A 26,432-nucleotide genomic window follows, 5' to 3' on the forward strand; every position below is an offset into this window, starting at 1 on the left:
CCTCCTCGCCCCATCGGAAGCCGCCTTTGGGTCTTCTCCCCTCTGTGTCTTCCTCCCCCCTCCCACCTCCCGGCGGGAACCGGGGGACCCCCGGGGGCGGCGGCCGCTGCTGCTGCCGGAGGGGGGACGGGCTGCGATGAGGTTGGTCCAGAGATGCCGGTCCCCTTCTTCCACCCTCTCCTCCTCCTCCTCCTCCCCTGGGGCGGCGGCGGGGGCGGGGGGCGGCGAGAAGCAGGGGCTGGACCCTCCTGGGAAGAACCCCTTCGTGCATGACCTGCGCTTCACCCCGTTGCAGAAAGTCCAGGTAGGTACCCAGCGGCGGCCACCCTGTCCTCCTCTCCCTTTCCATCTTCGTCTGGTTAGGGTTTCCCTCAGCCCCATCACTGCTCCCTTCGGCATCTCCCTCCCTCCCATGCCTTTTCTCCCGCCCTCTCTCCCTCCTTTCATCCCTGCTCCATTGAGGAGGTGCTGTTGGCTTCTTTCCCTTCTCCATGGCAGCGGAAGCTCTCCTCCCCCCACCCCACCCCCTTACACTTCTCATCTCTGAGGGGTAGTGGTTGGAAGGTGTTAACTCTGTGGCTTCTGGAAAGGATCCCTTCGTCGCCCCCTCCTCGCGCCCCCTCCCCCCCACCTCTACAGTCATCTTTGCCTCCAGGGTATATATCCCCTCTTCTGGCAGTTGAAGGGAAATGTACATTGAAACCTGCATACCTCCGAGGCCCCCTTTTCTTAAGGATGTCTTTAGGCATCACTTCAAATATCCCCCCATGTGGCTGACTTGCTTGCTTGCTTCCTCCCACGGTAGGGTAAAAACGCCTTCTGTACTTAGTGATTTTTATCTTCACTGGTTTCCAGACCCTTGCTCACAAGCCTAGGTTGGATACATGTCTGTTTTCATGTGTAGCTGTCTATGATCATCGCATTAGTAGAAAAGAAAAGAAATAACTTGTTTCTAAGGTTTTTACTACAAAAGTAATGAGGGTGCTGTGGAACAGGTTTCCTAGTAGAGCCCTTTCGTGTAAGGACAAATGCTTGGGGTGTTTTAGGTGTGTTGAGTTAGGAAGACTGAGAATTTTTAGATGGTTTGAGTATTGATTGAGGACTTCCTTTAAAAAGACAATCAGACCACAAACCTGTACTGTAAAGTGAAGTATATTTTGGTATTTCCTGAAAATAAGCACATGTAATTTAGATTTTTCACCCTCTACTTAGAAAATGTTTTGGTGTGCACTTTCTGATATGAGTAACCTAATAGTTTTGACTTAAGTTAGAATCATTTTTACATCATTTACATTTTTCTATACGTGAAGTATTGAAATTTTTCTTTTTTCTATTTCTATTTTTTTGTATGCAGTAATACATTTCACTTTTTAATGAGGAAAATATATGTACCTTTACGAAGTAATACAAAAAATTATCTTTTTATTTTTATAGTTCATCTTGATATCTTTTGCTTTTTACATCACTGCAATTTCTCCCAGTATCCCCTCTCCCAAAATGTTAACTATTTAATATTTTATTTCAGTTGGCAAATTCAGACCTTTGTTAGCATTCATGTTTCCTTTTTTTTCCTTTTTTTTTAATTTTAAGGTATAGAATATATTGAATCTTCAAATTTGGCATCCTGGTAGTATCAGATTACAAGTTTTGCGTTTGTGTTTTTTTGAGGTGGCTCAGAAAAAGGCCTTCCTTCTGATTGGACAAAACATATAATTTCAAAGATGAAAGAACTTTACAAGGCACCAACAGAACTTAGCTTTGTGGGAAAGACATTTCCAACTCTAAGAACTTGATTTGGAGAAGGAAGACAACTGCAAATGATTGGCTTTTTCTAAGGCTGTTTTGAGTTGATTTTTGTTAGATTGTTTTAAAGGGCTTTTTAAAGTGGAATATCACATTTTAGATGACAAAGTTAAGAAATTCAATAAAGTTTTGTAATTGAGATTTTACAAGCATATGTGAAATTTTTTAAAAAGTTGATTAGGTTTGCATGAGTAGAAATCTATGCAGCACCTTTCTTCTTTGAAGATCTGACTGTTTCATGAATATTATTCATTCTATGGGATATCAAGTACCACTGGGAGTGAGGTTAAGGAGAAAAGAACAGAAACGAGAATATTATTTCTGCTCCTCCCTCCCTCTCCCACACAAACATACACTCTCTCCAGTTGTGCATTGGTTGGGGGAAAATGCAGGGAAATTAATAAATTTTCACTGTCTTAAAAGTGAGGAAGCAGAGAAACAAAACCAGTAGAAGATTCAGATAGATGATTCCTCCTGATGCAAACATTGGAAGAACCATTGTTATTCCCATTTCACAGATTGTGTGACTGAAATCCAGAGTGGTTGGTTATTCAGTTGGAAAGTTGGGAAATAGCCCAGGTTTTGTGACAGTAGATGTCTTTTCGTAACAGATATATTGTATCAGTTAGTTCTGGACTTCCCTGCTACTAGTAATTCGATTAGACTAGCATTAAGGGGGGCAATGACAGTCCTTGCCTTCAAAAAGTTTACAGTCTAATTGTGGGTAGGATAAGATACATACACAAATAGCCATGATATAAATTAGGATAAGATTAAGCGTAGAGGAGAGATCAGTGATGAGAGATTCCAGGAGGAGAGGGCTCACTTCTAGCTGGAGCCATTAGATAAAGTCAAACCAATATGTAGTGTTACAACAAAATAATTACTTTTCAATGTTAGCTAAAGCTTCAGATAATTCATGTCACAGTGCCATTTCCATGTTTTATATCTTCTAGATTACAGTAGCAGAAAAATACTTTCCCTTTCCAAGAGCAGTTTATTACATTGGGAGGAATACTGACCTCGAAGTCAGAAGAATTGGAGTCCAGTACTACGTCTCCTTTATTGTAGTGTTGTAACCCTCTGCAAAGTCACTTCTTCTCAAGTTTTCTCATCAGCAAAATACCTTCTGAGATTGTTGTGAGGAAATTACTTTGTAAATGTGTAAAAATTTATGTAACTGGGAACTGCAGCCAAACAGTTGTGAAGCAGAATGGCAGTAAATAGTGAGGTAATCTGGTTCCAAAACTAGGAAGACCTGGGTTGAAGTCCCACCTCCAACATATTTGGCTGTGTGACTTTGAGTGAGTCATTTAATTTCTCAAGTGCTCTACAAAGCTCTCAAAAACTAAGTGGCTAAAAAGGTATGTGCTGACCTGGAGTTTCCTCACTTGACAGTTACCAGTACCAGTGAAATCACAAGTCCACTCCCGAGTGGCCTAGTCCTACAAAGTTCATACATGTGATACAAAACAAGGATTTCCTTTACCATTCTTTAAGAACTTACTCTCCTACAAAATTATGCTGATTTTTTTTGTTTTTACATCACCTTTATTATTTGAATATGTACCCCAACCCTACTCAGTGAGATAAACTTTATAATCATAAAAAAAGGAACATTTGGGGGAGCAGTTCACCAAAACTAACCCGACATCACCTGAGTCTGTCACTGTGTCATATGCAATGAGGAATTTTTAAGACCCAAATACTTGCTTCTGTATCTGTGGGTACTCTAGTAAATAGGACCACTGATTTGGCTGTGGGTGTTAGTGTGCTGGGGCTATTTCCTTCCTCAGACTTGCCCATCTGTGCTTTAAATACAGATTTAGCAAGGAGCTGGAGCTTTTCTTTGGACTAGAAAGAAAACACCAAAGATAGTTCAAAAGAGCTATCAAAACCATTTGTAAAATTTGAAATAAAATATTGAAAAAGTCTTTTTGACATAAAGCATAGGTCTTTTTTTTTCTTACCAAAAAAAAATATGAATGTAGGAATAAAATTGAATTCTGGTGATTTCAATTAAAATTTCACAATAAAATGCTAGTCTTTTAATTTTATATAGTTGGTGTATTTGTGTAATTTTGTAGCATGCCAGTGGTTTCAGTGGTTTTGTGATTAAAACAACCTTATTTAAATTGACTATATCATATCTTACTCCAGGTTGAGGAATCTTCATTCTCTTGTTTCTTGCTCCTCAGAAGAAATTTAACATTAAAAGATTAAAATGTATTTTCCCAGAAGACAAAATATTCTGCCTATACTGGTTTGAGAGCTGAGTGCCTAAGAGATAACATTCATCTCTTACTGGAGATAAAATATTTACCTCTACGAGTGTTTGCTGACATCACCAGTTTCTTGACTCCCCTCCTCCCACAGATGTAGTTTACTCTAATCCATAGAAGAGGATTATTGATGATGATATCGGATAAAGACAACTGTTCTGCCCTACAAACTAAAGGAGATACTGTAGTTATTGTCATATCTCTTATAGTGCAATATTTGAAATGAAGTGTGAGGTTGGAATAGGTTGCATAACTACTCTCTAGGGTTTAGAGTATAGTAATTGATTTTCTGTAGAGAACAATTAATTCAGCATCTTTAGTCTTTTAGTTAACTTTTTTAGAGCTTCTGTTTAGTTAGGTATTATCATATAATTGTACATAACATTAGGGTGGGGGGGTTTGTTTTTTTAAAGTATGCGTCAACCCTCAATCATGTAACTTGGAATTAAAGCCTGGTATATACTTTAAATAGAGGTGTATGGAATCTTATGTTTTAAGTGAAATTTGAAGCAAAATTACCATAGGCACACTTCACTTTATGTAATAAATGTACTACTGACAGAGTAAGTTTAAGTAAAATTTTTAAAATGTGAATTGTTTTGAATTCACGAAGGAAGTTGCATACACTTAAAGCAATTCTGTCCTTACAAAAGGTAACTCATTCCCTTATTAGTTTTATAAATTCAGGTTCTTTATGTTTTTTAAAATTAGATTATGAATTAGATTGAATTTAAGATGACAATATTTAAACATTCAAAATAACTTGTATAAATAAAAAATCAAATGCAGTTTTCAAATAGAAATTTTGATAGGGTCTCAAGTTCATATATGTGGATGAATGATTAGGTACTAGTTATCTTTATCTTTATTTTACTATGATAATACTTTTTCATTCCATGGTAGAGGGTGTGTGTGTTCATATACATTCACATATACAACTTCCTTATGAAGGTAATCTTTACTTAATTTCATCCTGCCTGGACTAAAGGTGTTCTTGTTCAGTAATTTTTCAGTCATGTCCAACTCTTCTGACCTCATTTAGAGTTTCCTTACAAAAGATACTGGAGTGGTTTGCCGATTCCTTCTCCAATTCATTTTATAGATGAGAAAACTGAGGCAGGCAGGGTTAGGTGACTTGCCCAAGGTCACGCAGCTAGTAAGTGTCTGAGGCTGGATTTGAATTTAAGAAGATGAATCTTCCTGACTCCAGGCCCTGCACTCTATCCACTGTGCAACCCAGCTCCCTCAAAGGTAGTTCCAACTTAGTCCCTTTGTGGTATGCACTGAATCAACTATCTCTTGTTCAGCACACTTGTAGGTAAATAAGGAAACCTTTTTTTGGAAAGGTAAAGAAGGTGATAGAGGAAATAAAACTAATTTCCTTCAGTTTATAGATCATTGCTCTCCAGCAAAAGGAATGCTGCTTTCCCCTCCCTCCTAAAAAAAGAGTCATAACAAATTTGAAATCTTTTCTAATTAGAATTAAAAAAAAGATGGAAATGAACAAAAAAATTAAAAGGAAGATAGATAAAAGGAGGGGGCAAATTATAGAATAAAGCAGTGAATTAGGTAAGGGTTAGCTAGTTCACCCCATTCCTTATAGTGCTATGTGTTGTGGGGTGTTTTTTTTTTTCATTTAAAGGAAGGAGATTCTGTAATCTTCTTTACTAACTAGTTCTAGGTTGTTTTTTTTCCTTTAGCAACCTCATGGGAAGGAAGTTAATATTTCACATACTGCAGTGTTAAATGACTGAACCAAGATACTTAAGATCTAAAGAAATTTCTGTTTTGGCAGAGCCTTTCAGAACTGTAAGTTTACATTTAATAGTGTGTCTCAGGCTTTCAGGCTAGGACCATTTCATTTTACAGATGAGGAAACTGAGGTTCAGAGAGAGGAAGTGCTTTGGCTAAGGTCAATTAACTGATATATGGCAGACTAGGGGGTTTAAATAAATTTTTTTTACTTTAAAATTTACAAGTTTTACTTTAAAAAAAAAATTTATATTTATTTTTCCACTGTCTCTTCCTACCTTAGGCCTATGTAAGGAATAGATATTTTAAAACCCATATTCCCAAAGTGAGTAATTTTTTTCTTCTAAGTTCTGATATTAAAATTAAAATAAGAAAACTAGTGGTATTAAAAATGAATGTCTATAAAGATGGCCCCTTGATGTGCTCTCACATTTTGTCTTAAGTTAGGTATAGTCACAGACATTTTTTGTTTGAAATAATAGTCATCATAAACCTCCTGTATCCTGTTACAACTCTATCAACAATTGCCTAAATCATAAATTTGAATAGTTTTAATTCCTAATGAAATGCCATGGAGCATCTCTAATGACTTTTTCATCAAAGAAGTTGAAAACTAATCTGTACTTTAGTGGTCTCAAACTTTCCTGTGCTTTTGACTTACTAAGCTTCTTCAACTTTGCATATAAAGTGATTTTAAAATCCTCCCTGAATTTAATTTCCAAGTAACTAGTATGTCCTGATTTTTCTGCTCTCCACTCTAAAGTATCTCACTGTCCACTCCCTGGGCCTTAGCTCTGGGTTCTCAGCTCTTATAAATAACTCACAAGGTACCGAATAATTTTGTGACTATTAACCAATTCTTCCCTCCCTGTCAATCCAATCCTAATTCGCAGTCTCAAACAAATCTCTTGGAATTTGTGGTTTGAAACTGAAGGGAAATTTAGCGGTCATCAAAGCTCATCATTTCAGTGTAATGATGAAAAAGTTAAATTTCAGAAAAGTTGTCTTGTCTCAGTTCACACAGCAAATTAAGATTATAGTTAGGATTGTACAGATGGGGGAATAGAGCTTCCCAGGTCAGTCTTCTTTTTATTATGCTATTTTCCTTGAAACAGTGGAATTTCTTGTCTTTCTTTTCAAATTCTCCTACTTGTTCAAGGTGACTTAGTAGTTGATGTCACTATTTTACCTGCCCCTGAGACAAGAACCCTTGAGAGGAGATAACATGAAGAAGTGGAAAGAGTCCATGTTAGGCCTTATCCACTATAACATGTGAAAATTACCAATCATGTCATAAAGCCCTCCTGTTTCTTTTATTAATACTACTTACAGCCATCTCTTTTCTGTTTTTGAAATTAAGGCCCTTGGAAAATGCTGAATTATTACAATATTGTCATTGGCTTATGTAAGGCTAGGGGAGGCAATAAATGTTTAAGACTTGGAATAGAAAAGCCTGAGTTCAAATCCAGTCTCAGATGCTTACTAACTGCTGTGTGACACTGGGTGAGTCAATGTAATTCAATTCAGTAAACATTTATTAAGCACCTACTATGTGTCAGGCATTATGCTAAGTGCTGGGGATACAAATAAAAAAAAGAAAGATAGTCTCTGCGCCCAAGGAGCTTATAGTACAGTGGGGAAACACAGCACACAAGAGGAAACTGGAAAGGGGTATGGGATGGGATACAAGGGGATACCAGATGTTGGGGTATCTTGTTCTGTGGAGTTTAGACCAAGGACAGCTGCAGATGCAAAGTAGAGTCAGTTACAAAGTCCAAGTTGTGTGCTCTATAAAGAAAGGTTACTTAGCCTTCCTCCACTGCAGTTTCCTCATCTGTAAAATGGGGGAAATAATAGTTCCTACATCCCAGGATAAAATGAAATAATAATTTTTTGTTTGTTTTTTGGTTTTGCTTTTTGGTGAGGCAAGCAGGGTTAAGTGACTTGCCCAGGGTCACAGAGCCAGTACGTGTCAAGTGAAAATTTCTTTTTTTTTTCTTCTCGGCTAGGCAATGAGGTTGAGTGACTTGCCCAGGGTCACACAGTAATCTAGGTGAGTGGCAATGAGAAGGGAACAAGTATTTATTAAGTACCTGCTATATGCCAGGCACTGTGTTAAGTGCTTTACAAATATTATCTCATTTGATCCTTTTTTGGTTGAAAGGATATTCAGATTAGGAAAGGGAGGAGCGAAGTTGTGGATGATTAGCTAATGATTGGATGGAAGTCAAGGAGAATGAACATCAAAAGATCGCATCAATATTTCATTGTGTGAGACTGGCCTTGCTGGAAGAAATAGTGAAATTCTTAGGAGGAGTAATTGGGGACTTGTTTCGGGGGAGAGATGGGGAGGCAAGGTGGAAGAGGAAGAGGAAAGGAAAAAAGTCTGTTACGAGCATGTTAAAATTGAGGTGCCGGGGGAAGCGACTATTGGTCTGATCAGCCATGTCAGACACATTGAAACTTGACTCTCATAGTGATGTCATTTTGGTCCTCTTGGAGAATGAAGGACAACCATCACCTCCAGGGGGAAGGAGTGGGTTTAGAATTCTAAAGACAAGCCAGGGCTGGAGAAATAGATTTGGGTGTCATCTGCATAGAGGTGGTAGTTGAAGCCATGGTATTAAAAAGGTTTGATAAAGTGGGAGGATATAAAAGGGAAGATAAGGGGCAAAGTTTGAAAGGGAACATTTCTGTTCAGTCTACCTTTATGAGATGAGCTCTCTATTTGTATTTTGAAGTGGCTTATGGGTTAGAATTGAACAGCAGTTGAGCTACAGAACCTAGGCAAAGTGGCTTTTGAAATGATTAATCTGGTTTAATTATTCAGAGTGGATTAAAAGTAGAGGAGATAGAAGGCAGGTACTAAATGAGGAGAATTTGTCATCATCTAGATGACCAATTTGAGGACTGTGTATTTGCCGCTAGTTGCTTCTACTTAGGAATTTCTGCCCAAATGCCATCTGGCCTGCCTGTTTGCAAACAATCCAAGATGAATGGCCAGATTTCTAGAGAAAAATCTAAATTTAAGTCTTAGGCCAGCCAGATAAAGAATGGCTGAATTTCAAACAGTTTCCAACATGTTCTTATAAAGAAAGAGGAATCTATTGTCAATAGTGTGTTAGGTTGCATTATTCATATTTTTTTGAGGTGATATGAAAAAAGATCTATTTCTTTTCACTCTTTTAGAGGAAAGAAGAGGGATATCAGTTAGCTAAGATGATGTCATAATATCTTTTATAGGAGGTTGGCTAAGATTGTCTATGATTAGCTGAGAGTGAGTTTCAAATGGGAGAACTGGTGGAATAGATAGATCCATCATGTGCTAGGCTGTCCGGAAAGACAAGACACTAGTGTCTTCAGTGGCCAAGAAGAAAATGGACACGGGAGCATCGGGTTTTTAATCTGCAAAGGATCTCAGGCCAGGGGAGGCCTAGGAAACAGGCCTTGGATTTGTCCACGATTTGAGTCAGAGGACTTGGTTTCATACCTTCACTGTAAAATACTACAAATTTAGTTAGGCATATTGCTTAACTTGGAGTCAGAGGACCTGTTCAAATTCTTCCTCTGGTGATTTCCTGTGCGGCCTTGGACAAATTACTTAAAACTTTTTGGGCTTCAGTGCCTCATGCTGTTATGGTTCTGTGATAAGTCTTAGTGCCTGTCTTTTATAGACTGGGTTTCTAAGATATTCACTTGTTACTACCATACTCAGGCTTAGAGTATTTCTCAATTTGGATATTCTTCTTTCCATTTGTAAGCAAAACCTAAGAAACTCATTATTATGGTTGTTGTCTGGAGATAGGGGGTACAAAGAAAAGAGGGAATTTTGTTCTAAAATTTGGGCATCCACAGACCAAGGCAGTAACGGGGGTAGGAGAACTTGTAATTAGATGTATTAGGTCTGTGAACCCAAGGAGCCAAATGAATCTGCTTAGCAATACTGGAAAATTGATAGACTTACAGCCTGGAGGTAGCTTTGGTGATCAAGGTAGTGGGTGGAAAGCCAAATACTGAGGGATAGATCCTGTAGACAGGTTCCAAGAGATGGTGGTAATGATAAGGAAGTATACTACCTTTCAGTGAGGTCTATGAGACTCTCATTTTTAAAAATTATTGTTATTATGAACTTAATCAGCATATGGATACTTCATTTTTCATAGCCTTTCCTTAATTGTTTAATTGTTAGAAATTTTGGAATTTTAAATATTACAAGTTTCATGCATGTTCTATTTGGGGTATTTTAATATTGAAAAATATTATAAAAAAACTCATATGGTCACTCAACAGTTTTTTGTATTGAAGGAACTGTGAAGGAACAATAGATCAATTTCAACTGAAATAAATTCAGCCAACATTTATTAAGTGTTTACTATGTGCAAGATATGGGGGATACAAAAACAAAAATGAAACCATCTCACCCCTCAAAATCTACATAAGTAAGTAAATACAAAGTAAGATACAGCATCTTTAGGATAGAGAGTGCTCTTAATTAGAAGGTGATCAGAAAAAGACCTGCTCTCCATATCTTGTTTGGTCCTAGATCCTTCCCTTCTCCATAGTAAACTATTATATGACAAGTAAACTATTTCATGCTTTCCTAATTTGCTTATGGTATCACCCTTTATGTACCCATGTACCCATTTTGACCTTATCTTGGTATGTGGTGTCAGATGTTGGTTTATACCTAGTTTCTGCCATACTGTTTTCTAATTTTCTTAGGAGTTTTTGTCAGATAATGGCTTTTTGTTCCAAAAGCTTGGTGTACAAAATGATTAATATGGAAATATTTTACATGATTGCACATGTATAAACTATATCGGATTGTTTACCATCTCAGGGAGGGAGGGAGGAAGGGATATAATTTGGAATTCAACTTTTAAAAAATGTTAAAAATTGTTTTAACATGTAATTGGGGAAAAATATGATATAATAATAATAAAAAGAAAAGGCCTGCTGTAGGAAGAGGAAGTACCTCCTAATTTCTACTTGGAAGGAAACTAGAGATTTTACAAGGCAGAGGTGAAGAGGAAGTGAATTGTAGGCACTTAGACAAAGGCAGAAGCAGGAGGAAGAATGTATATGAGGAACAGTGAGCAGGGAATAACATGAAATGATTCTGCAAAAGAATATGAAAGCCAGATCATGGAAGACTTGAAATTCCAGTCCAAGGAGTTTTTATTTTAATCTAAAACAAGAGGGAGCCATTGAAAAAATTTTAGTAGGACAATGACATGGTTAGATCTGTGTTTTAAGAAGATGGCAGCTGTATGGGGGATAGAGTGGAGGGGAGAGTGACTAGAGATGGAGATGTAATTAGGATGCTAGTGCAATAGTTGAGGTCAGTGGTGAAGGATAGCCGAACTAGGGTAGAAGCTGTGTGATGGGTTATGGGTGGGAGAGATATTCTGGAGGTAGAATTAACAAGATTTGACAAGTTGTGAACCTGAGAGCTATCAAAGGAAATGGGGAAATTTGGAGGAGGAATAGGTTTAGGGAGAAATATAATGGGAGTGTTGTGATCCAGAGGTGCTGGGAACCCCAAAATGCAAGGATACATGATCACTCAAGTCTTCTTTCAGTACATGTAGCTAGTTTATTATAACACCAATACAAGTGGGCCAGATTTTGAGAATCTGAGCATTTAATGAGGATAAAATTGGTACTTTTATATAGAAAGGCTGTGAGAAGATCTGGATGGGATTAAGGAGTGGCAAGTAGCCTAGGGTGGACCAGGTGCAGACACTGAAGGTCACAATGAAAGAGCAGTTAAGAGGATTATTGACTAGGATGGGCCAGGTGTCTCAGGTGAATGCCAGGGATTTGGGTTCAGGGGCTGGATTCCTTTGTGGGAAAATCCAGGAGTTTTTCCTTTTAAAAGTCCAGATCCCCCCCATCAGGAGCACTTTTGACATTGAGTTTAATTTGCCAGAGGACATCCAGGAAATGTCTAGCAGGCTTCTAGAGTTATTAGAGTTCAAGAGTGAGATTAGAGCTGATTATAGACTTTAGAGTCAACAGCATGGAGGTGGTGATCAATCCCATTGGAATTCACAGATCACTAATGTGCAGAGTGTAGAGAAGAGAAGTGAGAGAACCCAGGACAGATTATTTGGGAATGCTCACACTTACTGAGCCAGAAGAGAATGATGATCCAACAAAAGTAAGTGAGGAGTGGTCAAACAAGAGGAGAATCAAGCAGGAGAGATGTCATGGAAGTCAAAAAGAGATGCTACCCCAAAGGAAGGAGCATTCAGTAGTGCCAACCTGTAGAAAGGTCGGGCAGATGACTGCATAAAATGCAAAAAGGCGATTATTGGTAACTTCAGAGACAGCAATTTCAGTTGAATGGTTGGGTCATAAGCCAGTTTGCAAAGCAATATAAAAGAGTGGGGAGGTGAGGAAATGATGACAACAATTGTAGCCAAACTTTCTAGAAGGTTGACTGTGGAAGGGAGGGAGAAATGGATGATAACTTGAAGGAATTCCAGATCAAGTGAAAGGGTTTTTTGTTTTAGAAATGGTAGAGATTGATGTGGAAAATATTAAAGATAAGATAAAGAGAGAACCACTGGAAAAGGAGGCAAGATCCTGGAAGTTTCAAAGGGCTGAGAACAAGAACAAAAGTGGAATGGGGTAATCTTGGCAAAGAGAAGGGCCACTTGCTCATTTGAAACTTTAGCAGAGGATGAGTCTGGAATGAGAATGGGGGAATGGTGAGGGGTTTTGATTGGGGGAAAAAGGATCTTGAAACAAATGGCCTCTATTTTCTTGGTAAAGTAGTTGGTGATGATAACCTCTACTGAGGAGCAGAGGAGGAGGTGGTGGTATAGAAGTTATAGAGAAAAGCAAGTTTGGAACAGGAGCAATGGAGACAGAAACTGGTGAAGTCCAGCAGGAAGGAATAAATGGATTGCCATGTGAGAGGCTGGCTAAAATTAGATAACATTAATTTGTTGTGAACCTAGTCAGCATGTTTGCCTGACTTTTTCAAGCAGTGTTCAGTGAAAAGAGAAGACAGATCATGAAGGGAACCCAGGATAGGAGTAGCAGGCTATAGATCAAAAAGAAAAGACATTTAGGGGTAAATGGTAGTGTATGTTTGATCTGGTCATGAATAAGATCATATCTGTGCAGGGAGCAAAGTGAAGTCAGAGAGAGAAGTGGGACAGAGTGATGAAATGGAAAGGCATTATTAAGCATTTACTGTGTGCCAAGCACCATGATGGCCTAGGAGGGTGGAGGGGAGAGATGGTGGAGGGACATGGGTAATGACAGTGAAGAATAAGTTTAGGAGGGATGAGGGAGAAGGAAAGATCAAAGGATAGGAGATTTTATTCAGAGAAAAGTTTTATGATTCTGAATCATGCAGGCAAAACTGTTATAGGGGAAGGTAACATTAAAGGTATGACCATCCCTATGTATGACTGAAGTAGAAGGAAAATGGAATTTTGGAGGTTGGTGCACTGAGAGACTATAGTGTTTGAGGGGGCATCAACAAGGGCATCATAATTTAGGAATGAAATTGATAAGCTGAAGGGTATAAAGAGGGGAGCACCTGCAGTGGTGAAAGGACTTTATCCATTTATTTTAAAGATCAGTTGAAGGGATTGGGCATGTTTATCTTGGAGAAGAGGAGAGTTGGGAGGGACATGGTAGCTATCTTCAAGTATTGGGGGGTCCTTACCAGCCCCAAACCCCCATTGGAAAGAAAAAAGAAGAAAATCTTGTTTAAAAAAGGATAGCTAAAACAAATTCTCCCACTGTTCATTACGAACATCTTATACTACATCTTGGATTCATCACATCACTCAGGTGAGTAGTTTGCTTCGTTATCATCCTTTTGCAATCATTGGTGACCATTGTGACTTTATCAGAGTTTTTAAGGCTTTCAGAGTTGTTTGGCTGTGAAATATTATTGTTATTGTATAAATTATTCTCCTGGTCTTTCTCACTTCACTCTGTATCAGTTCCTACAAGTTTTCCCAGGTTTCTCTGAAACTATTTTTTTCACCATTTTTTTAAACAGCAAAATAATATTCCATTAAATCATATGCCATAATTTTTTTTCAGTAATTCTCTAATTGATGGGCAGCTGTACCACTCTACCTTGTTTCTAGTTCTTTACTGCTACAAAAATCAATACTACATATATTTTTTGTACTTATGAGTCCTTTTCTAGTTTCTATGATCTCTTTCAGTTATAGGCCCAATAACGATAAAGTTCTGTAAAAAGACATGCACATTTTAGTGACTTTGAGGTGCAATTCCAACTTGTTTTCCAGTCCCATTTCATGACTCCAGAGGGCTTTAATATATCTGTTTTCCTGTGGCCCTTTCAACATCCATTGTTTTCTTGTTTTGTCATCTTTGCCAATCTAGAGTAAGAGATAGAACCTGAGTTGTTTTAATGTTCATTTCTCTAATTATTAGTGATTCAGAGTATTTTTTCATATGGGTATTGTCAGCTGGGATCTCTTCCTTAGAAAATGGCCTGATCATATTCTTTAACCATTTATCCATTGGGGAATGACTCTTACTTTTATAAATTTGAATCATTTGGAAATAAGACCTTTATCAAGAGTTTAATTTTTAAGAGTGTAAAGTATCCTGGTATTAAAAAAGTTTGAGAACTGCTGCTGTACTTTTTATTATATTTTATTTTTATTTTTTTATTGTACTTTAAGATTATGTACTAGAAGAACTGTAGGCCCCATGTGAGAATATGAGTTGGGGCCTGTAAATAATAGAAATGACCTTTTACTTCAAATAAATACCTTAGGAAAACACCTAATAAAAGACCATATCATAATTGAACATTGTTTTTCTGACATTTTATTTCTCAGTATTATACTACCATTAAGTGCTATTTATAAAGATAGTAGCTGTTTAGTCTTTCTATAATTATTATTATTATTATTATTATTAAAGTTGACTGACTATTGCTTCTAATTAAAACTTAAATTTCTCAAACATTTTAACAATTGTTTCCACTAGAATTTTGCTGAGGTCAGCATCCAAGTATATGATGGGTTATAAGGACTGTAAATATGTGACCGTGATAACTGACAAATATTCATTTTCAGAAAACTTGCATATACTTGCAGAAACTATTGTAATTATTGGAAACTTTTAAAGTTAAACATTACCTATCACTTCTTGTTCTCATTTATTCTTCTCTAGTTTATTACTTCCATTACTAACCCTTTAAAATTGACTTACTGGACTTATGTAATTTTTCTCTATTTTTAAAAACAGATATTTTACCACCAATACAAGGATAAACTAAAACCACAGTTGTCACAGCTAGGAACATAATTTTCTTCCTTGACAATTTCTGAAGGTCAGAACATTTACTACTTAATGTTTCTTTAAGTATCCCTACTTTTTAAAAGTAGGTCCTGGGTTTCTATGAACAAGCATTGAGAACTACTTCAGTAATGACTGTTAGCCAAAATATTCTAATGGGCATGGGGAAATAATAGGAGCAAGAAGGAAATAAATGAAAATTGGTGGTAATGGAAAATTTTCAAGGGAGGAAAACACCTAAGTATACATGGTAAAATTTGTACTACAGAAAGGTATGTTGGAAAGGGACTTAGACAAGGAGAGCTGAGAAATCACACCTGTGCATTATAATGATGATCTATTTACATAATTGTAAAACCATTTTTTAATAAGATCATTTGCCGAGTTTAATTGTTTTTAACAAAGACTTCATATAACCTATGATTGCTTGTGATCAAACAAGTCTTATATGTAATTCAATGAATCAATAATTTCATCAATGTGGAGACTCCTTCTGACAGTAAGGATTACAACCAACCCACACCTTCTTAACTTGTGTGACTGTTTTTCATGTCCTTCCAAAACTCTTCCTTTTAGGGGTTCACCCAGAATGGTAGGGGCCTTGCTCTACATCTCTTAGAATCACACTGAGGCAAAATGAGCTATCTGTCAGCCCTTGTTCTTGGTAGATCTGTAGCAATCTGTCTGTTTTCTGGTCATACATCTCTTTGATATCTTGTATACCACTAAGAGTGTAGACTTTATTGTTAATAATGTGCTACAAGCCTATTTATTCCCATTGTGTCTAGCCATTGCCCTTTGGGCAACCAACAATTGTTCCTTAGAAATTGTAATATTTAATGATTTCTAGCCATACAGTATAATCAGAAGAATATTGATGTTGATGTTGTGTTGCCTCTTGTTAAAATAAGGGTTGATTTAATTTGGAGAGCCAGTGAGAAATTTTAGGAAGCATTTGATAGTTTTATCACCTTCAGCTATATATTGGTGTATATGCTTCAGTTAACATGATGGAGTTCATTTTGCTTATGTTTAGGACAAACATTGCGGTGGGAGATAATTAAGTGTTCCATGAAATGATCCTTCTTTTCACTTTTGAGAGCACAATAAAACCAACTCTCCCAACTCCTTCATTTGCTTTATCAAGGAGAACCTGTGAAGCATCCTTCCATTTACTTTCTACTTCCTTGTAACATCTAATTTCATTTATAGTTAGGACATCAATATTAATATGATTCAGTTCCTTTAGTAGTATACCAATATGGTCATTGGAAATGGATTTCATGCTTATAGTACTAGCAATTGTTACAATTTTGAGGTAGCCTAAAACTGACTTGATTCTTAGCTAAGTTTTTCATAGTTTTTAGAGATTATTAGACATGCAGAAATCTAATTTAGTTTTTAAAACATATGATGAACCAATCTAATTTGTAGATCCTAACTGTTCTTCCTTTGTTAATTATTTGTCTTTCTGTTGCTCTCTATATTGACCTACCTACAGCTGATATGCTGAGTGATTATCAAGAAACATAGATTCTTAAGAAAATATAACCTTTAATAAGGAGGAAACAAAGGCAGGGTACAACAGATGTGTCATGAAGTTCACTCTTTTGGTTCTTATTTGGTCCTCACAAAATCATGGAATTTGAGAAATGTAAGTCACATCAGCAGCCACATAGTTCAACCCAAACATGAAGAACTGCCCACTAAAACACACCTTAAAAGAGATCATCCACTTCTGTTAAAGGTCTCCAACAAAAACTATTAAGTTGCTATTCAGTTACCCCTCAAGACAAAACGTTCCCTTTTTGCACATTTCCAATTGTTAGAAAGTTTTTCCTGACATTGTCTTTGCAACTTTCTACCATTGCTTTTCCTTCTGCCCTATATGGCTAAACAGAATAACTCTAATTCCTTTCCTCAACATGATAGCCAGAAAGAAATAATTCAAATACTGAGGAGCCACAGCCAGGATCACACAAGATTTAGCAGCTGCCACTATCAATGAAATAATGACTTGGAATATGATGTACCAGAAGGCAAAGGAGCTAGAATTACAATCAAGAATAACCTATCCAGCAAAACTGAGTATAATCCTACAAGAGGAAAAAATGGATATTTAACAAAGTAGAAGACTTTCAAGCATTTCTGATGAAAAGATCAGAGCTGAATAGAAAATCTGACTTTCAAATAGAAGATTCAAGAGAATAAAAAGGTAAACATAAAAGAGAAATCATAAGGGACTCTATAAGGTTAAACTATTTATATTCCTTTAAGGGAAGATTATACATGTAACTCCAAATTTATTTTAATTATTCTGGTTTATTGTTTTTTTTTTTTAAAAATAGAATGTTGTTGTTGTTGTTGTTTTCTGACTCCTTGAAGAATTTTTTCCTTGACTTAGTCACTCTGGATTTTAGCCATGATATTCCTAGAAGTCTTCATTTTGAAGTTTCTTTCAGTAGGTGACTGGTAGCTTCTTTCAGTTTCTACTTTGCCCTCTAGTTCTAAGATATCTGGACAATTTTCCTTTCTTAAGAGTTATAAGTATCATCTTTTCATGTGGGATGTAATCCAAGCTCCTTTGCCTTTTGGACTATCATATTTTAAGCCATCTGATCTTTTAATGTAGAAGCTGCTAAATCCTGTGTTATCCTGACTGTGGCTCCATGATATTTGAGGCTGTTTGCCATATTTTCTCTTTGATCTGGGAGCTCTGGAATTTGGCTATAATATTCCTGAGAGTTTTAATGTTGTGATCTCTTTCAGGAGATGATTGGTAGATTATTTCCATTTCTATTTTAACATCTGGTTCTAGGATATCAAGACAGTTTTTCTCTATAATTTCTTGACAGATGATGTCTAGGCTCTTTTTTTGATCATGGCCTTCAGGTAGTCAAATGATTCTTAAATTATCTCTCCTGGTTTTATTTTCCAGGTCAGTTATTTTTCCAATGAGATATTTCACATTTTCTTTTTTTTTTCATTTTTTTTTGGTTTTACTTTGTTTCTTAATGTCTCATGGAGTCATTATCTTTCACTTGGCCCAATTCTGGTTTTTAAGGGGCACTCTTTTCCATTTGGCCAATTCTACTTTTTAAGGAATTTTTTTCTTAAGTGAATTTTTGTACATTTTTCCCCATCTTTTTTGTTCTTCCTTTTCCAAGCTGTTGACTCTTTTCATAATTCTCTTGCATTACTCTCATTTCTTTTCCCAGTTTTTCTTCTACCTCTCTTATTTGATTTTTAAAATCCTTATTGAGCTCTTCCAGGAGTTCTTTTTGGCCCTGAGACCAACTCACACTTTACTTTGAGGCTTCACATTGTAAGCATTTTGAAATTGTTGTCCTCCTTTGAGTTTATGTTTTGATCTTCCCTGTCACCATAGAAACTTTCTATGGTCAGGTTATTTTTTGGTTTGTTTTGGGGGTTGCTCATTTTTCCAGCCTATTTCATGACTTTTAGCTTTGTGTTAAAGTTGGACTCTGCTCCTGTGTTGGATTGGGCACTGCCCCAAGCTTCTTACATAGGGGCATAGGACTTTGCTACTGGCCTGTGCAGGAAACCATGGGACCTCACCACTAGGTAACACCTGGGCCTTTGGGGCCTCACTGCTAGGCTGTGCCAGGGGCCTGTCCTGGGGCTAAGGGCCTGAATGGTGCCTTTTTCAGATGCTACCTGTGCTAGACTGTGCTCCCCTTTTACCCTAGTGAGACAGATTTTTCCTGCTGACTTTCTAAATTGTCTTGAACTGGAAAATTGTTTTACCTTGTCCTTTTGTTGGCTGTGCCTACTCCAGAATTCATTTTGAGGCATTATTTTATAGTTGTCTGGAGATGAATTTGGAAGAGTTCAGGCAAGTTCCTTCCTTACTCTGCCATCTTGGCTTTCTCTCTCTCCTTAAATTATCTCTCCTTGATGTATTTTCCTGGTCAGTTTTTCCTATGAAATATTTCATATGTTCTCCTATTACTTCAGTCTTTTGACTTTTTTGTTGTTTCTTGATGTCTCATGCAGTTATTAGCTTCCATTTGACCAATTCTGATTTTTAAGGATTTTTTTTCCAGTAAGGTTTGTTCTTCTTTTACTAAGCTGTTAATTCTCTTTTCTTATCTTTCTTCCTTTCTTTCTTTCTTCCTCTCATTTGACTTTTAAAATCATTTTAGCTCCTTAGTTCTTTTAACTCTGCTAGGAATTCTATTTGAGCTTGCACCCAATCAGCATTTTTTTCTTGAAGCTTTGCTTGGAGATATTTTTAAGTCATTGTCTTCTTTTCTGTTTGTGTCTTGAGCTTCCTAGTCACCATAGTGGCTCTTTATGATTGGGTTGTTTTTGTTTTTTTTTTTTGGTTAGGCAATGGGGTTAAGTGACTTGCCCAGGGTCACACAGCTAGTAAGTGTTATGTGTCTGAGGCCGGATTTGAACTCAGGTCCTCCTGAATCCAGGGCCGGTGCTCTATCCACTGTCCCACTTACCTGCCCCATAATTGGGTTCTTTTGTTAATGGCTCCTTCTTCCTACCTACTACTTAAATTTAGATTTTGTGTTGGTGATGGGCTCCACTCATTTCTGAGGATTGGGGAAGATGTCTTGTCTGAGCTTCTGCTCTTTTTTTAATACTGCATTCACAGGTCAGTCTAGGGGGGCTGTAAGTTTTCTGTGTTTCCAAAATGGTGTCATCAGGGGGAGGTGTGTTCATTGCCCTCCTAGTCTGAGTTCTGCAAGTTGGCTCTTTTGGCTTGTGTATAGTTGTTTCATAATTCTGCTGCTAGACTCAGTCAGCAGTTAGCCTGCTGGGAGGTTCTATAGGTTCAAAGCAACTGAACTGCAGGCTCTATTTTGGTCTTGGTTTCTTGCCCTGGTTATTCCACTGAAGGTTTATGTACTAGGCTCAGGTTAGCAACAGTTTTATTTACTTAGAAGCAAATTCCTACTAAAACGTAAACAGAAGGGCCTTAAAAGCTCTGATAGGAGCATAATTTTAAAAAAATTAAAATAAGTATATTTTTCCCTTGAAAAATCAATAAATTGGCAATAGGCATAAGTGGTGGAATTACCAGTTTATTAGCTGAAGTCAGGATAATAGAAAGACTAATAAGAAAAGATAGAGGGTTGTAGGTAATATCTCCTCTCACTCTCTTCTTAACCCCTTATAATCTAGCTTCCAACCTTGTCATTCCATCATAACTATTCTCTTCAAAGTTACCAGTTATCTCTTAATTGGCAAATCCCCATGTTCTTGTCTCAATCCTTATCTCCTTGACCTCTCTGCAGCCCTTTACACTATTGATCCTCCTCTGCTTCTAGGTAACTGTCTTTTCTCTAGGTTTTCTGGATACCACTCTCTCTTGAGTCACTTCATACCTCTCTGACCACTCCTTTTCATTCTCCTTTGCCAGATTCTCATCCAGCTCATGCCTTTTAACAATAGGTAGCTTCTAGTGTCCTATCTTGGGATCTCCCTCTGTAGTACTTCATTTGAGGATCTCATAATTTCTGATGGATTTAATTATCATCTCTGTGGTAACAATTCTCAAATCTACCTATTTTGCCCCAAACTTCTCTGTTGACTTTCAGTCTCTCATCTCCAACTGCTTTTCTGGCATCTTGAACTAGATATCCAGTAAACATCTTAAACTAAATGTGCTCAAAACTTAACTCATTATCTTTCCCTCTAAAGCAGGGGTGGGGAACCTGCAGCCTTGAGGCCACCTGTGGCCCTCTAGTGTGGCCCTTTGACTAAGTCTAAGTTTTACAAAATAAATCCCCTTAATAAAAGGACTTGTTCTGTGAAGTTGGGGTTCAGGTCATATCCCTCAATAAACTCTAGTTACTCTCTGTCACCTCCAGAAACAAATACAAAATGCTTTGTTTGGCATTCAAAACCTGTCATAACCTAGCCCACTCCAACCTTTCCAGTCTTCTTATACCTTACATCCTAACCATATATTCTGCAATCCAATGACACTGGTCTTCTGGCTATTCCAAAAACAAGACACTCCAACACCATCTCTCAGTTTCAGGCATTTTCTCAGACTGTCCCCTGTGCCTCTAATACTCTCCCTCTTCCATTCCATCTACTGACCTCCCTAGCTACCTTTAAGTCCCAACTAAAATCTCATTTTTTACTGGAAACCTTCCCCAACCTCCTTAATGCTTTCCCTCTGTTAACTTTCTTTTTATCCTGTGTATAGCTGGCTTTATACGTATTTGTTTGTGTGTTGTCTCCTCCATTAGATTGTAAACTCCTCAAGGGCAGGGACTTTCTTTTGATTCTTTTTGTATCCCCAGAATTTAGCACAGTCCTTGGCACGTAGTAGGAACTTAATAAATGTTTATTAAATTATTTAAACTTTGCTAAATGATGCAATTTTAATGCTTGGCACATAATTCATAGCTCCAGTAATGGTTTCATTTCTCAAGTACCAGTTGAAAACAAATATATTATATTATTCTTTTTCTACCTTGCTCAGAATGTTCTGTGCTTTTGGACACATTGACATTTTGTGGCATGAGAATTATTCCTTTACAGACTAGGATTTTTTAATCCTGAAAGTAAGGAATACTTTTTAAAAAATTTCTTGGGAATTTATTTCCTTTTTCATTAAATATTAAATTGGAAACAGTAGTAATGTAGTAGAAAAAAAAAGGGCCTAGGAGTTGAATGTCTTGGGTTCTAGTTTTGATATGTTAAGGCAAAGTGGTACAATGATAAAAAGTAATGGATTTGGAGTCAGAAGACCTTAGGTCAGTTCCTGGCTTTATGACTTCTGTGTCATCTGAATAAGCCATGTAATCTCTCTCAGCCTCAGTTTCCTCACCTGCAAAACCAAGAGCTTACACTATGTAATCTCTAAGACTTTTTTTTTTTTTTGAATCCTGTGGTCCTACCACCTTATTAATTTGACTTTGGATTAGTCCCTTGACTTCCTTTTGTCCTGGCTTCCTTGGGTAAAATGAGGGGTTTGAAATATAAAAAGTTTGTAGAGATCCCTTTCAGGTCTAGGATTATGCACTTGTTTTGATATTTCAAAAGATCTAAGAGTTCCTCAGTGTGGGTTTTCCTCTCACTCATGCCAGCTGAAACTCATCAGCAGCCCTCACTGTATGACTTTAGACTTTGTCCTCTTATAATTACTCTGAAGGAATCCACCTCATATGCTGAGGGCCTTCCTTTAAATTTCTTGACATTTTGTGGATGTCAATGGAGAACATGGCCTGTCCATTGGTTATTTTTCATTCTAATCACTATGTGATCAGTTCACCTTCTATTCTTGTCATAGCTCTCTGAGCCATCATTTACAAGACTTCTATGCAATTGTTTACTGCAGTCTCCTTGCATATATCCTGTGCCTCTCTATTGATCTTTGGGTGACCCTTAACTTTAATTCTTTAAAGTATGTTGTATTCTATGACTTGAGGCCAAACACCAGGAGACTCACCAAGATGTGAGCCTCACATGTCCTGCATTACATAAAATAATGTTTTCTAAAGTAGTGTCTGTCAATAATTTAATTCACAACAATGCCACAAGTAAATTGAGCCAAAACTAAGATACATAAGCAAAGGAATAGAAAGGTCCATTCCCCCCCACCCCCCAATCATGGGGGTCCTATGACTTTCAATTACTGCCCATATCATCTGATATTCCTAATACATTGGTTTGACACTCTGGTTTTCATATAGAATATTGTGTATTGGCTTATGTGTCATAACCACACTGTTAGATTTCCCTAGAGAACTGGTGGTGGTTTGAGTAAAGTATAGTTTTAGGGAGTTAGAAGAGGAGGCAGAGTAGCTCTTTTGCAAGCTAGGAACACTTATAATAAGATTGGAGATACAAAATGAAGTGTTCTTTGCTTTTTAGTCATAATTGCTTTATTCAAATGTGTATTTTAAATGTATATGTATATGCATATTTTTATTGCTTATACCTTTATAGGTGAATAATAATTTCTCCAGACCAATTTTGGTCCAAATTTACCTTCTCTATGGAATATGTGCTTATTAATTCTCTTGACTTCCTTAGCACTAAATGATCTATGTAATTCTTTTTGACTATGTTAGTTTGCCCTTTGGGGGATATTTTCCATGCACATGTTTTGAATTTACTAATACTAGCAGTTATTTTTAATCATCCCTTCACCTGAACTCTACCCTCCAATATCTTGGTTGGATAGTTTCAAAACATCTCTAATGTATTTTTCAAGAAAGAGCTAATGTAATTTTAAACCCATGTTCCATACAGGTTTTACAAAATGTAATTAATTACAATTTGCCTCAGGCTTAAAAGTGTTGAAATTTAAGTAAGAAAACAGGTCAATTATAACTAAATTTACAACATATTTTTAAATATACTTTATAAAGCTATTGCTATATTAGGAGCAACTACATATTCTCTGGTGTTTCTCCTTCCTAGAACAACATTTTTCTCCAGATAGGAAGCTTTTTAAGGCCAGGAACACTGGTCTTATTTCCCTTGTGTCAGCTTGGTGTAGTAGGAAGAGCCTTGAAAGGACTAGGAGTCAGGGAATTTGAGTCTTTTCTGTGAAAAAGAATTTAATTGGCAGAGAAAATCCTGGTTATTTTGATGTTATGAAGTGACTCCTTAGTCTTCTTATTACAGTATGCGTATGGAATTCTGTAATACCTATAGGAGATGGAGCACAAAATCATGGAAATCTATAGGGAATGGAACTGTATGTATATTGTTGGTGAAGCCCACTAGAAACATTAAAAAAAAAATCTTCCCAAAGTTATGTCTGTATAGGAGGTAGAATTTTCTAGGCCCTGAATAGTACATATAAAATGACTTAGTGCACTTACCATATGGTCAATTGTCAACTCTTTCAGCTAATGAGATAGCAGAAGAATAGAGAGAAATACAAGAAATGGAAGAGTCTCTTTGGGAAGTGTCACGGGAAAATGGTTCTGGAAACATCTGGTTCCCATGCAATGAGAGCACAGTTGCTGGAGTGGACAATGAACACACAATGTGGATCATCTCTAAGTAAACAATTGAGAATTTGATTGTATGAAGGCACATAAAATTTCTTAATTGAAATATCACTTGAAATCATGGTCAACACAAATTTCCTGTGTTGAAGAGGTGATTTTTGGGGGGGGGGAGCCATGACATGGGTAATACAAACATCAGTTCTTAATCCTTTGCTTTGGGATGAATTTAAGTTTTTTGTTGTTTTGTTTTGTTTCATCTTGTTTTTTTACGTTGGGGACAGGAAATTTAGGAGAACAAAGTTAATAGCAAGGAGGAATAGCCAGAAGTAATTGAATGTGAGAGGGACACAATCATACCTGGACAAGACACAAGAATAGATGATGTAGGAGGATGACTATAATGTGCTTACTGTTCAGTTAGGGATAGCAGCGTCACCACTGTGTTGTATGAGTATCAAATACTCCAGCTTTGGAGGGGTCATGTGTATGGTGTGATGTAGAGATGGCCACATGGGGTCTTGAGGCTGTAGGTTCTCCACCCCTGGAAAGGCCTGTACTGAGAGTCAAGAAATCTGGGTTGACGTGGTTAAATTTACCTCTTTCAAAAAGCAAAGCAGAATTGAGTTCACTTAACAGGCTTTGCATTATTTTAGAGCTTGGTGTGATTTATGCGTTATTATCTGTCAGTAGAGTTTGGAGAACTTTGACATTAATTGTGAATTCTTCTGTTTTGGGACTCTTCTAAGGACAACCTCCATGACAGTGCTGAACACTTTAGGTGAATACATCTCTCTGTTTTATGTGACTTTGATTTTAATGCTTTGAATTTAATAACTTTAATCCAAACTTTACAGAACAAATCCTTTTATTAAGGGATTTGTTCTGTAAAACTTGGACTAGGTGAAAGGGCCACACTTGAGGACCTAGAGGGCCACATGTGGCTTGAGGTCGAAGGTTCCCCACCCCAGTTTCATTTTTTGTCATAGTGATCTCAGGTTCTCACTAGGTCTAGCTCCTATTAATTCTCTTCTCAAAAGCTTTCTTTTTTTTAAATGTTTAAGAAAACCAAACACAGGAAGAATGAATTGCTGTATAATTGAGTGTATTTTCATGTTGACCTTGCTAAAATGTGATCTTAATTTTTTCAAGAAGAAAAACACTAGCTGTTTCATATTTATAAGTAAAATAGTTGTGTATTGAAAATAATGTTTTGTTATTCTGGATGCAGTTTCCTAAAAATAACCAGACTGTGTGAACTTTGAAATTTTAATCAGTTTATTTATTTTTTGCTTTTTGGTGAGGCAATTGGGGTTAAGTGACTTGCCCAGGGTCACACAGCTAGTTAGTGTCAGGTGTCTGAGGCTGGATTTGAACTCAGGTCCTCCTGACTCCAAAGCCAGAGCTCTATCCACTAAGCCACCTAGCTGCCCCTAAATTATTTTTTAAAGTTGTTTTCTTTTTTTGTTATTGCTGGCAACATGACTTCTAAAATGTCTTTCCATACATTTTTCTTGGGTAAACATTCTCGGTCACCTCAATCTTTCTTCATGTGCTACTTTTTAGTCCCTTACACCATCTTATTCACTCTCCTAGACTATTTGCTAACATTCCTGCTAAAGTATAGTATTCAAAGCATAATATTCTTGGGGCAAGAGTCCAGCGTCTCCTAGATCTGCATACTGCACTCTTTAAAAAAAAAAAGAAGGAAAGAAACATTTAACCTGCATCCAGAGAAAGAACTGATAAATAGAAGTATGTATAGAATGATTTCACACACATATATATTTATGTCTAATGGTAGCCATTTCTAGGGCAAGGGGGAAGGAGGGGAAAAAAAAGAAAGAAATTTACATTATAACTTTATTATATATTTAAAAGGAATTTCAAGCTGTACATAATAGATTTGCAGTCTGATGTGCAATCTTTTTTAAAATTATACTATTATGCAAATGCTTGTTTTATGGTATTTAAATTTAAAATTTAAAAAATCATACAAACAACTATACTTCCTTAATAACTATTTGTTAATGCATGCTAAAATCACCATTAGCTTTTTTTTGATAAATATGTCACATTAATGACTCATATTAGTCAACCAGAAGATGAGAATGAAAAAACCAAAATGAATATGATTCACATGAAAAAAGTTGGCAGTCTTCATAGAAAACTTTCCCCTTGACCCTGGGCATTTTATCCTTAGAAAACATAATGTTAATCTTGCACTTGGGTAAAAAAAAATAATAACTTCACAAGTATAAGATGGGAAAGGAATGGGCAAATAATAACAACAATAAGAATAGCTATCAGTAATATATTTCTTTAAGGTTTA

The 26,432-nt window shown here is 36.8% G+C and overlaps 1 protein-coding gene across 1 annotated transcript in view; it reads left to right on the top strand.

Annotated features, from left to right (window-relative positions):
* Nucleotides 1–74: 74 nt before the first annotated feature.
* Nucleotides 75–26,432, top strand: part of LPCAT1 (lysophosphatidylcholine acyltransferase 1) — a 152,216-nt gene continuing 125,858 nt past the window's right edge. The window contains exon 1 of the mRNA XM_027868845.1: nt 75–304. Within this exon, the coding sequence (XP_027724646.1) occupies nt 137–304 (168 nt within the window). The 5' untranslated portion in view covers nt 75–136. The remainder of the gene's footprint in view (nt 305–26,432) is intronic.

This window comes from Vombatus ursinus, unplaced genomic scaffold (genome assembly GCF_900497805.2).
Source record: "Vombatus ursinus unplaced genomic scaffold, bare-nosed wombat genome assembly UNPS02014791.1, whole genome shotgun sequence".
In the NCBI taxonomy this organism is placed as follows: Eukaryota; Metazoa; Chordata; class Mammalia; order Diprotodontia; family Vombatidae; genus Vombatus; species Vombatus ursinus.